The sequence below is a fragment of the Dreissena polymorpha genome, chromosome 4, assembly GCF_020536995.1.
Source record: "Dreissena polymorpha isolate Duluth1 chromosome 4, UMN_Dpol_1.0, whole genome shotgun sequence".
In the NCBI taxonomy this organism is placed as follows: Eukaryota; Metazoa; Mollusca; class Bivalvia; order Myida; family Dreissenidae; genus Dreissena; species Dreissena polymorpha.
Window position 1 is genome coordinate 75,662,351 of NC_068358.1, and position 10,923 is coordinate 75,673,273.

A 10,923-nucleotide genomic window follows, 5' to 3' on the forward strand; every position below is an offset into this window, starting at 1 on the left:
GACCTGCCAAATTATATAGTTTTGTTAAAGAAATCAAAGTGGCGCAGTAGGTGGCATTGTGTTTCTGACAAACACATCGTGGTATAAGGTCAAGGTCATCCTTCAAGGTCTAAGGTCAAAAATACAAATCCAAGGGAAGTAATAAGCTTTAAAGGGAGATAATTATTCAATATTAAACATAGCAACTTGATATTTGGCATACATGTGTATCTCATGGAGCTGCACAATTTGAGTGGTGAATCTACAGTCACGGTAGTGGCTTTTAATTATTTGCTACTAAAAATAGATATTTGTTAGAGACAATTATTTTCAAGGGAAGTAATTTATATAATTATAAATCTCGGATTATATATTTCCTTACCAAAAATTTAAGTTCTTTTTCACAGTTACTGTACAGATTTTTTATTTTGATTATTTATAACTCAAATGATTGATTTGCCAAAGTTTTTTTTTTTAATGATATAATTATCATTTCTTTCCTGTACTAATTTGTGAATGGTAGGGTTCATTACATTTCTGTGGACTTGTGTCCATAGATACGTGATGAACTCTGGCTATGATCTCTTTGATAAACCACAGGCCTTGGTAGTCAGTGATGTCTGACTTGGTCATTTTTGACTGTCTACAGACCCCCCCCCCCCCCCCCAGTCATTGTGTGTGTGGCTTTTTTTTCAACTTGTTTTCTTGGTATTAAAATTTGATTAAACTATTATATACATTATACATTTGTTAATGAACATATTTAATATATATTTTTAAAAATACAAACAAAGAAAAAAGTCCCTTTAATGTTTGTATTTTTTTAACTGTTCTTTGTCAATTTAATTTTCTTGCAGTTGGTTTAAAAGTTAAATTTGAATGCATTTGTTGACAAGCATTATAATTGTCCAAAGCTAAAGATTTTAAAATAGACAACATTTTACAAAACTAATTATATACGTTTTTGTCATAATATTTGTCAATGACAGCTATTGATGACACCCATGTTTTAGTAAGATCAAATGTGGAACTGGAAGCAGTTAAATAATAGCTGATCAGATGTTCCAAATATCTTATATAAATTTAGAAATTTGGCATGATTGTGCCAAATGAAACACATTCCCTATCCCTATAATGTTTAACAATGAGATAAATAACACTCTTGATGAGAAAAATGTTTAAATATTTATTCATTTATGGATAATCATCATTTAAATTGGGTAAAATTATTAATAATTTCATTTGATAATTTGAAAAATACATTGAGTAATAATTAAGTGTTTATGTTTTACCACCAACCTTTGTGGCAGTCAGTGATAGTGCATTATGAAGGAAACTTGATACAAAAAAATTCTTTTTCAATTAAATATATTGCAGTTTTTAAGTCTAATTTGAATGCATTTTTGACAAGCATTTGAAGTGCATAAAGCTAGCTAAATAATTATATATTTAACCGGACATTTGCGGATAAAGAGAAAATTTTACAAAATGTATTCTATGCTACATTATTGTTATAATATTTGTGAACGGTAGCTTTTGATGAACCCTTGTTTTAGCAGAAGATCAAACCTTCGATGAATCTGAAAACTTACAATTCTTTCATCTTTGACCCGATATTCGGAGCCTATTCATATTAATTTTCTAATTGAGCATGGTTGTGCCGATTGAAATACATTCTTTATCACTAAAGTTAGAATATACCATTTGTTTAGCCTGGGTATAACCCTTTCAAAATGAATTGCTGTTTACAAATTTTATCTGATATCATGAAGTTATAGGCCAGTACATCAATGCATTCAAATCATAGACTAAAAAAACATAAAATAATTTACCCCCGGTATTCAAAACTGCTGGAATGTTGACAGATTTTACTCATTTAAATAGAATTAGATGAATAATTAATATGTTTTGGTATCATAATTGAGAGTGATTAAGACAGTTTTATTTAGTGTATGAAAAGTTCATTATCAAGTGAAGTCAGTTTTATAGGCAAATTTTTCAATTTTGATTATTGGTTTCAAATCATATTAAAGATGTGTTAAGGCATAGTTCAACAATAGACTGCAGAGGACTTAATAATGTCATATTGACAGATCATACATACGGATTAATTGAGAAGTCTCATTTTAAAGTGATATTATAAAATATGAAATTCACAATTTAAACAATTTATTTATTAATTTGATGTCCTTTAAAAAGTTTATTTCACAAAAATGTTTAATGATAATTAGTAATGCATGGAAGTGCTCATGCTAAGCTATTGTGGACAACATTGTCTGTCATAATGCCTCGTGTGCCACCAACTTCTAGCTTGTTTTCATGCTATAGGCCATATTGTTAATCCAATCTTGATAAATTTGCTCAGAATATTTATCATGATTATATTTAAGCTGAGTTTGAATCTGGGTCAGATGTTTTTACTTTAAAAGTCACATTTAAGACTCAGTCTTTATGAAACTTGGTCAGAATGTTTATCTTTACAATGTTTAAGCTAAGTTTGAATCTGGGTGACGTGCATGTAAAAGCTTTATCACCGCGTTGAATGTTTTAAAAACCTTGTTTTCACTCTAGAGACCACAGTTATTACTTAATCTTGATGAAACATGGTCAAAATATTAATCTTGACAATACCTAGGCAGATACCAAATCTGGATTGTGTGCTTCCAAAAAAGGTCACTAGGCCAAATCTGATTTAAGACACGTTATCGCTGTAGATTCCACATTTATAACTGAATCTAGATGAAACTTTGTTAAATTGTTTATATTGACCATATCAATACCAAGTAAGAATCTGGGTCACATGCATCTAAAAACTAGGTCACCTGGTCAAAGGGCAGAAAAAACATGCAGCCATTCTTGAGGCAGTATTTATAACTCTATCTAGATGAAACGTTGTCAGAATAATTATCTTGATAATATCAATGCTGAGTTTGATTCTTGGTCACCTCATCATGATGTAACTTGGTCTGAATGTTTATCTACAGGTAAACACAATCATGATGCTGAGTTTGAATCTGGTTCATGTGCGTATTTATGTATCTATCTTGATGAAACTTGTTCAGAATATTTAACTTGACAATGCCTGGGGCAAAGTTTGAATCTTTTTCATGAGGGTGTCAAATAACTAGGTCACCAGATAAAGTTTCGAGCATAGTTGTACATCAAACTAAGGTGATCATTTCAGGGTCATCATGGACCTCTGGTAATTATCACATAAAAAAATGCATATTGGTAATTTAAGTGTAAAATGCACTCATATTTATAGAATCGTTATATAACCACCTTAATTATGTGTGTATGCTCCCCTTTCAGTGGCCTCAGAGCCAGGTGCGGGGTTCGACTCCAAAGGGCTTGGGCTTCGAGCCCAGAAAAAGCTCCTGGGTAAGATGTCCAGCAAGAAGATCGCCAAAGTGTTCATCGACGATACCACCGCTCGGGTGCTCGATAACGCATTCCGGATACTCAAGGATTACCTTCCAACGAAGAAAGATGCAGACAAAGTTCTTAAGTATCTTATAAAAACTGTTGTAAAGATAGGTATCTTGTATCGAAATGACCAGTTCAATGCTGACGAGTTAAAAGTGGTGGAATCATTCAAGCAGAAATTCCATTCTCTTTCTATGACAGTTGTCAGTTTCTACACTGTTGATTTTACGTACGACAAAACGTTTCTGCGCCATTCTGTGGAGGAGTGTCAGCAACTGTTGCAACAGCTGATTAGGCGACATCTAACGGACAAGTCTAAATCTCGACTGGACATTATATTTGACACCTTCAACGATCCGAAGTTAATGGATGTGGTTTTCACTCCTGGTGGCAAGTACAAGGATTATATGGACAAGATTACTACAGACATGAATGCATTGATGGATGAAGGAAATTTATGAAAAAGCAAGCTGCATGAAACTGCAAACTGTGCTTAAAGTACTGCCTTCCCTGTAAAAACTATGCATCCAAACCCCTTGATATACATCGTTATTGTTATGATATCAAGTCAGGTAACTTAACCCTTTGCATGCTGGGAAATTTGTTGTCTGCTAAAGTTAAGTCTGCTGAATTTCTAAAATTAGCATTTTCTTCGATTTTTTTCAAAGAATTCTATCATAATAGCAAATCCTGATGAGACGCCACTTTCTGTGGTGTCTAATCTGGATTCAAACTGTTTGCAAAGGCCTTCAAAATTCGGTTCCAGCACTGAAAGAGTTAATAAATCCTCTGTTTGAAGTTTCATGCCCAGAGTCAACTGGGACATCTCTGATTGATGATCTTATAGCATATTTATTCATGACACAATTTTTTTTTTTTTATGAATGATCACTTTGGTCTTGAAATAAATGCTTGTTAAATATACCAGGAAAATGATGTAAATCATTGAAGCCAAGTGATCATAGGTGTTGGTGTAAAGAATGAATGCTTGTTTCAAATGTTTGTTGTAATATGTACTACAGTTTTTAATAGGACCGCTTCCACAGGTCAGTTCTATGCACTTTTGACTAACACACAAATAGCAATACCATCACTGTTGTTACTGTTGCTTCATTTCCAATCATGAGACTCTCCCAAAAGAGTTATCATTGTAGATCTTTATTGTACCATAAACACACTGTTCTTGTCATGTCAATAATAGTTGCTGCTGTGAAATGTATCAAAATGGTTATGTGCTTCCATTTACGGTGTGATGAAAAGTGACTTGTCATCTTCAGAGGACGTTATTTCAAATCTGCTACCTCAATATGTCATTGCCTTATGGACTAAGGCAGAAAATGAATGTGTTTGGCCATCATTAAGAATAGCACACATTTCCGTCTTTCGATAATGTTGACAAATATCGGAAACAAATCAGGAATATAATGGTAGTTCCTTACAAATTCTGTAGATTGGTAATTGAGTATATTTGCAAATAAGTTGATTTCGGTATTTTTCTCAAGATCTGACGACTATTTCAAAAAAGCTATGTGGAAAAGTACTTTTTTCCAAAAATATTGTACTACTATGTTATTTTACTTGCATTTGTGTTTTTACTTCTCAATCTCAATTGATTTTAGTGGCATTTATTTCAGTAGTTTTTTTCACTATTGTATTGATAATGAATTATATTTAGATCTACTCTATCTTGGAAAACGTAAACATACTGGTACTGTTATATTGTTTTATGAGTCTTGAAAATATTTCCCTTTTCTTACTTAAATGTTCTGTCAACATAATTGTCGAACATGAACATTTTTGAACATACAATCTTTTTTAATCATTGTTTTTGCTGAAAGCTAATCCTTGTTATTAAATATAATCTTGGTAACAACAGCTGTGCATGGTATGGTTAAAAATGATAAATGTTCTTCCAAGTTAAGTATGATAACAACAAGATATGAGCCTCACTCTGGGAAAACAGGGCTTAATGCCTGGGCATAAAGTGTCATCCCAGACTAGCCTGTGCAGTCCTCACAGGCTAATCAGAGAAACACATTCCGCATTTATGGAATTTTCTGTTCAAAGTAAGTCTCTACTAAACAAATATCCAATCTTGACAGAAAGTGAAAGTGTTCCTCTCTGATAAGTCTGTGCAGACCACACTGGTTTATCTGAGCCGACACTTTACACATGTGAAGTGGACCCTGTCTTCCCAGACAGATGCTTATATTACAGAATAATGTGATGTTTACCATAAATACTTTATCCCAGGCACCATATTTTGTTGTTATAAAAGTTTCTGTTTCTGTTTTTCACTGTACATTCTTTATATTCATCTGCAGTTATATGTGCCTCATGTTATTATATATTGATGTTATCATTTTTCTTTCTTCAATGTCATAAATGTCACTATGAAGGATAATTTTGGCAGAATTGGTTATACTTTGTGCTGATTTTTAGCTCACCTGAGCACAACGTGCTCATGGTGAGCTTTTGTGATAGCTTTTTGTCCGTTGTGCGTTGTGCGGCGTCAACATTTGCCTTGTTAACTCTCTAGAGGCCACATTTATGGTGAAATCTTCATGAAATTTGGTCAGAAGATTGGTTTCATTGACATCTTGGATGAGTTCGAAAATGGTTACGTTTGCTTGAAAAACATGGCTGCCAAGGGGCGGGTCATTTTTCCTTATATGGCTATAGATGGCTATAGTAAAATCTTGTTAACACTCTAGAGGCCACATTTATTGTCTGATCTTCATAAAACTTGGTCAGAAGATTCATCCCAATAATATCTTGGACGAGTTCGAAAATGATGCCAGTTTGTTGAAAAACCTGGCCGCCAGGGGGCGGGGCATTTTTCCTTATATGGCTATAGTAAAACCTTGTTAACACTCTAGAGGCCACATTTATTTTCCGATCTTCATGAAACTTGCTCAGAAGATTTGATTTGTCCCACTAATATCTTGGATGAGTTCAAAAATGGTAACCTTTGCTTGAAAAACATAGCTTCCAAGGGGCGGGGCATTTTTTAATATATGGCTATATATGGCTATAGTAAAATCTTGTTAACGCTCTAGAGACCACATTTATTGTCCAATCTTAATGAAACTTGGTCAGAAGATTCATCCCAATAATATCTTGGATGAGTTCGAAAATGATGCCGGTTGTTGAAAAACATGGCCGCCAGGGGGCGGGGCATTTTTCCTTATATGGCTATAGTAAAACCTTGTAAACACTCTAGAGGCCACATTTATTGTCCAATCTTGATGAAATGTGGTCAGAAGATTTGTCTAAATGATATCTTGGATGAGTTCCAAAATGGTTACGTTTGCATGAAAAACATGGCCGCCAAGGGGCGGGGCATTTTTCCTTATATCGCTATATATAAGGCTATAGTAAAATCTTGTTAACACTCTAGAGGCCACATTTATAGTCCGATCTTCATGAAACTTGGTCAGAAGATTCATCCTAATAATATCTTGGACGAGTTGAAAAATGATGCCAGTTGGTTGAAAAACATGGCCACCACGGGTGCGGGGCTATTTTCCTTATATGGCTTTAGTAAAACCTTGTTAACACTCTAGAGGTCACATTTATTTTCCAATCATCATGAAACTTGGTCAGAAGATTTGACCCAATGATATCTTGGATGAGTTCGAAAATGGTTTTGGTTGCTTAAAAAACATGGCCACAAGGGGCGAGACATTTGTCCTTATATGGCTATATATGGCTATAGTAAAACCTTGTTAACACTCTAGAGGCCACATTTAGTGTCCAATCTTCATGAAATTTGGTCAGAAGATTGGTCTCAATGATATCTTGGATGAGTTCGAAAATAATTATGTTTGCTTGAAAAAAATGGCTTCCAAGGGGCGGGGCATTTTTCCTTATATGGCTATAGTAAAATCTTGTTAACACTCTAGAGGCCACATTTACTGTCCGATCTTCATGAAACTCGGTCAGAAGATTCATCCCGATAATATCTTGGACGAATTCAAAAATGATGTTGGTTGGTTGAAAAACATGGCTGCCAGGGGGCGGGGCATTTTTCCTTATATTGCTATAGTAAAACTTTGTTAACACTCTAGAGGCCACATTTATTTTCCGATCTTCGTGAAACTTGGTTAGAAGATTTGTCCCAATAATAACTTGTTATCTCAGGTGAGGGACTTTGGGCCTTTCAGGCCCTCTTGTTTAAAAGTTTCAACTACAATAATCAAATAGTATATACATGTGTGAGTAACAAAATTAACGATTGATATCTTGCATCACAAGTATGTAAAAGAAATTACATCTTACAGTTAATCAGTTGATCATCAATGTTATGAATGTGTTAATACCTTGTATGCTCAAACTTCTAATTAATACAAGGCTAAGATAAGCAGTTTCACATTTTATATACAAGCTGATCTCCTTACTTCAGCTCAAAGGACTTTATGAATAAACCAGCGACAGATCTCTGTAATAGGCCTATTATCTTGTGTTAAGGCGCTCCAGGGTGGTGATCAAAGAAAGCCTGTTTTATTTTGTTAAGTTTGTATTAAAAGCCTTGTGATATACACATACCATGACATTTCCAATAATTGATCCTTCTTCTTGACTTTTTTCTTGTTCTTAACAACACATTTTGATGCGATTGTTATTTGCTCAGCTCTGATGGAAATGCAATGCAGAAACTTGATACTGTTTTTTGGCAATTAATTGACTTTATCTGCTCTTTCTCTTTAGCATTGGCATTTTGTTGCATGATTATGTAGGCATATAAAAGGCATATAATATCGTAAATATATACTTTTAAACAAGAAGTTATTGACATCAGACTTTGGGGGAAATTGATTTTGTTATGGATAGGTCTATAGAATTCATTCAAGACTCCTATTTGAAAAATGTTGAGCATAAAATCATAACATTAAGTATTGACAAGAAGCACCCCATTCAACTCATGTTATTGATGTTAAAATCTTGGTGTCATATTTCAAATTATACATGTTTTGTTTTATCAGATATGTGTAAAAAGTTATATGAACATTTCCAAAAAGTGATCCTTATATTTTAATTGATTTTATTAGCTCGGCTGTTTTCAGAGAAAACCTGAGCTATTGTCATAGCCAGCTTGTCGTCCGCCGTCTGACATAGGCGTCGTGCTAAAACCTTAACATTGGCCATAACTTTTTAAATATTGAAGATAGCAACTTGATATTTGGCATGCATGTGTATCTCATGGAGCTGCACATTTTGAGTGGTAAAATTTCAAGGTGAACATCATCCTTCAAGGTCTAGGGTCGAAAAAACAAAGTCAAGGGAAGTAATAAGCTTTAAATGGACATAGTTATCTGACCTGCCCACATATATATTTTTGTTAAATAAATCAAAGTGGCGCAGTAGGCGGCATTGTGTTTCTGACAAACACATTGTGGTAAAAGGTCAACGTCAAGGTCATCCTTCAAGGTCTACCGTAAAAAAATATACATTTAAGGGTAGTAATAAGCTTGAAAGGGAGATATTTATTCAATATTGAACATAGCCACTTTATATATTTGGCATGCATGTGTACCTCATGGAGCTGCACATTTTGAGTGGTGAATCTACAGTCACGGTAGTGGCTTATAATTATTTGCTACTTAAAATAGAGATTTGTTAGAGACAATTATTTTCAAGGGAAGTAATTTATATAATTATAAATCTCATATTATATATTTCCTTACCAAGAATTGAAGTTCTTTTCACAGTAACTGTACAGATTTTTTATTTTGATTATTTATAACTCAAATGATTGATTTGTCAAAGCTTTTTTTTAAATGATATAATTATCATTTCTTTCATGTACTTAGTTATTAATAGTAGTGTTCATTACATACCCGTTGACTTATGTCCATAGATACATGATGAACTCTGGCTATGATCTCTTTGATAAACCACAGGCCTTGGTTGTCAGTGATGTCTGACTTGGTCAAAAACATTTTTTGACTGTCTTCAGACCCCCCCCCCCCCCCCCCCCCGGTTGGATTGAACAAAATCCAAGGGAAGTAATAAGCTTTAAAGGGAGATGATTTCTATTCTATACCTGCCAAATGATAAATAGAAATTTTATTTCAAAGTGGCGCAGTAGGGGGCATTGTGTTTCTGACGAACACATATCTTGTTGGGTCACTAGGTCAAAGGTCAAGGTCACTGTGACCTAAAAAAAAAAAAAAAAAATTCTGACAAGCTTTCGCAGCCGAGCGTGGCACCCGTTATGCGGTGCTCTTGTTTGTTATTCGTTCGATTTTTGAAATGCTGATAATATAATAGTCATTAGTTTATATACAATAGAAATAACATATTGTTCTTCAGGGCCCTCAATCTATCAAATCTGCCGCCGAATTTCGGTGGCAGTCCCCCACCTGAAAAGTATACTTTTTTCCCCTTTTGGAGGAAAAAATTCCCCCTAAAAAAAAAAAAAAAATTTTTTTTTTTTAATAGAAAGATGTGTCTCATGATTATTATATCTCAATTCTATTTCAATTTAATCTTATCAAACATAGTACATTATGAAAAATGCATTGAATATAGTGCAAACATGTACACATGAAATAATGAGAGAGTAAGTAAAAAAATCCCCCAAAAAGGGAAACGCCGCGAAAATTCCCCTTCCTTAGGGCTGCGGACCCCTTCCCCTAAAGTAGTGTGAGGGCCCTGTTCTTATATATTAGCAAAAGTTGATTCCGTCAATTTTTTAGTATGCTTTACTATTTAAGCATAGAAGAATCTCACATTTATAAAGGGGTAAAAAATTATTTTAGCTCACCTGAGCACAATGGGCTCATGATGAGCTTTGTGATTGCCTTCAATCCATTGTGCATTATGTGTCATAACAATATATCTGGCTAACACTCTAGCTGACACATTTATTGTCCAATCATAATGAAACTTGGTCAGAACGTCCATCCCAATGATATCCTGTCTGATTTTTATGCCCCCCTTCGAAGAAGAGGGGGTATATTGCTTTGCTCATGTCGGTCTGTCGGTCGGTCTGATGGTCTGTCGGTCCGTCCACCAGGTGGTTGTCAGACGATAACTCAAGAACTCTTGGGCCTAGGATCATGAAACTTCATAGGTACATTGATCATGACTCGCAGATGACCCCTATTGATTTTGAGGTCACTAGGTCAAAGGTCAAGGTCACGGTGACCTGAAATAGTAAAATGGTTTTTGAATGATTACTCAAGAACGCATATGCCTAGGATCATGAAACTTCATGGGTAGATTGATCATGACTTGCAGATGACCCCTATTGATTTTGAGGTCACTAGGTCAAAGGTCAAAGTCACGGTGACCCGAAATAGTAAAATGGTTTCCGGATGATAACTCAAGAACGCATACGCCTAGGATCATGAAACTTAATGGGTAGATTGATCATGACTCGCAGATGACCCCTATTGATTTTGAGGTCACTAGGTCAAAGGTCAAGGTCACGGTGACCCGAAATAGTAAAATGGTTTTCGGATGATAACTCAAGAACGCATACGCCTAGGATCATGAAACTTCATAGGTAGA

General features: G+C 34.6%; 1 protein-coding gene across 5 annotated transcripts in view; it reads left to right on the top strand.

Annotated features, from left to right (window-relative positions):
* LOC127876885 (tumor necrosis factor alpha-induced protein 8-like) overlaps positions 1–10,923 on the top strand; it is a 174,236-nt gene that overhangs the window by 37,493 nt on the left and 125,820 nt on the right. For 2 of the 5 annotated variants that reach the window (XM_052422394.1, XM_052422395.1), the window contains exon 3: positions 3,292–10,824. In XM_052422394.1, the coding sequence (XP_052278354.1) occupies positions 3,292–3,866 (575 nt within the window). In that variant the 3' untranslated portion in view covers positions 3,867–10,824. Of the gene's footprint in view, positions 1–3,291; positions 10,919–10,923 lie in introns of all 5 variants that reach the window. The other 3 variants (XM_052422392.1, XM_052422393.1, XM_052422391.1) reach the window with 3 other exon arrangements.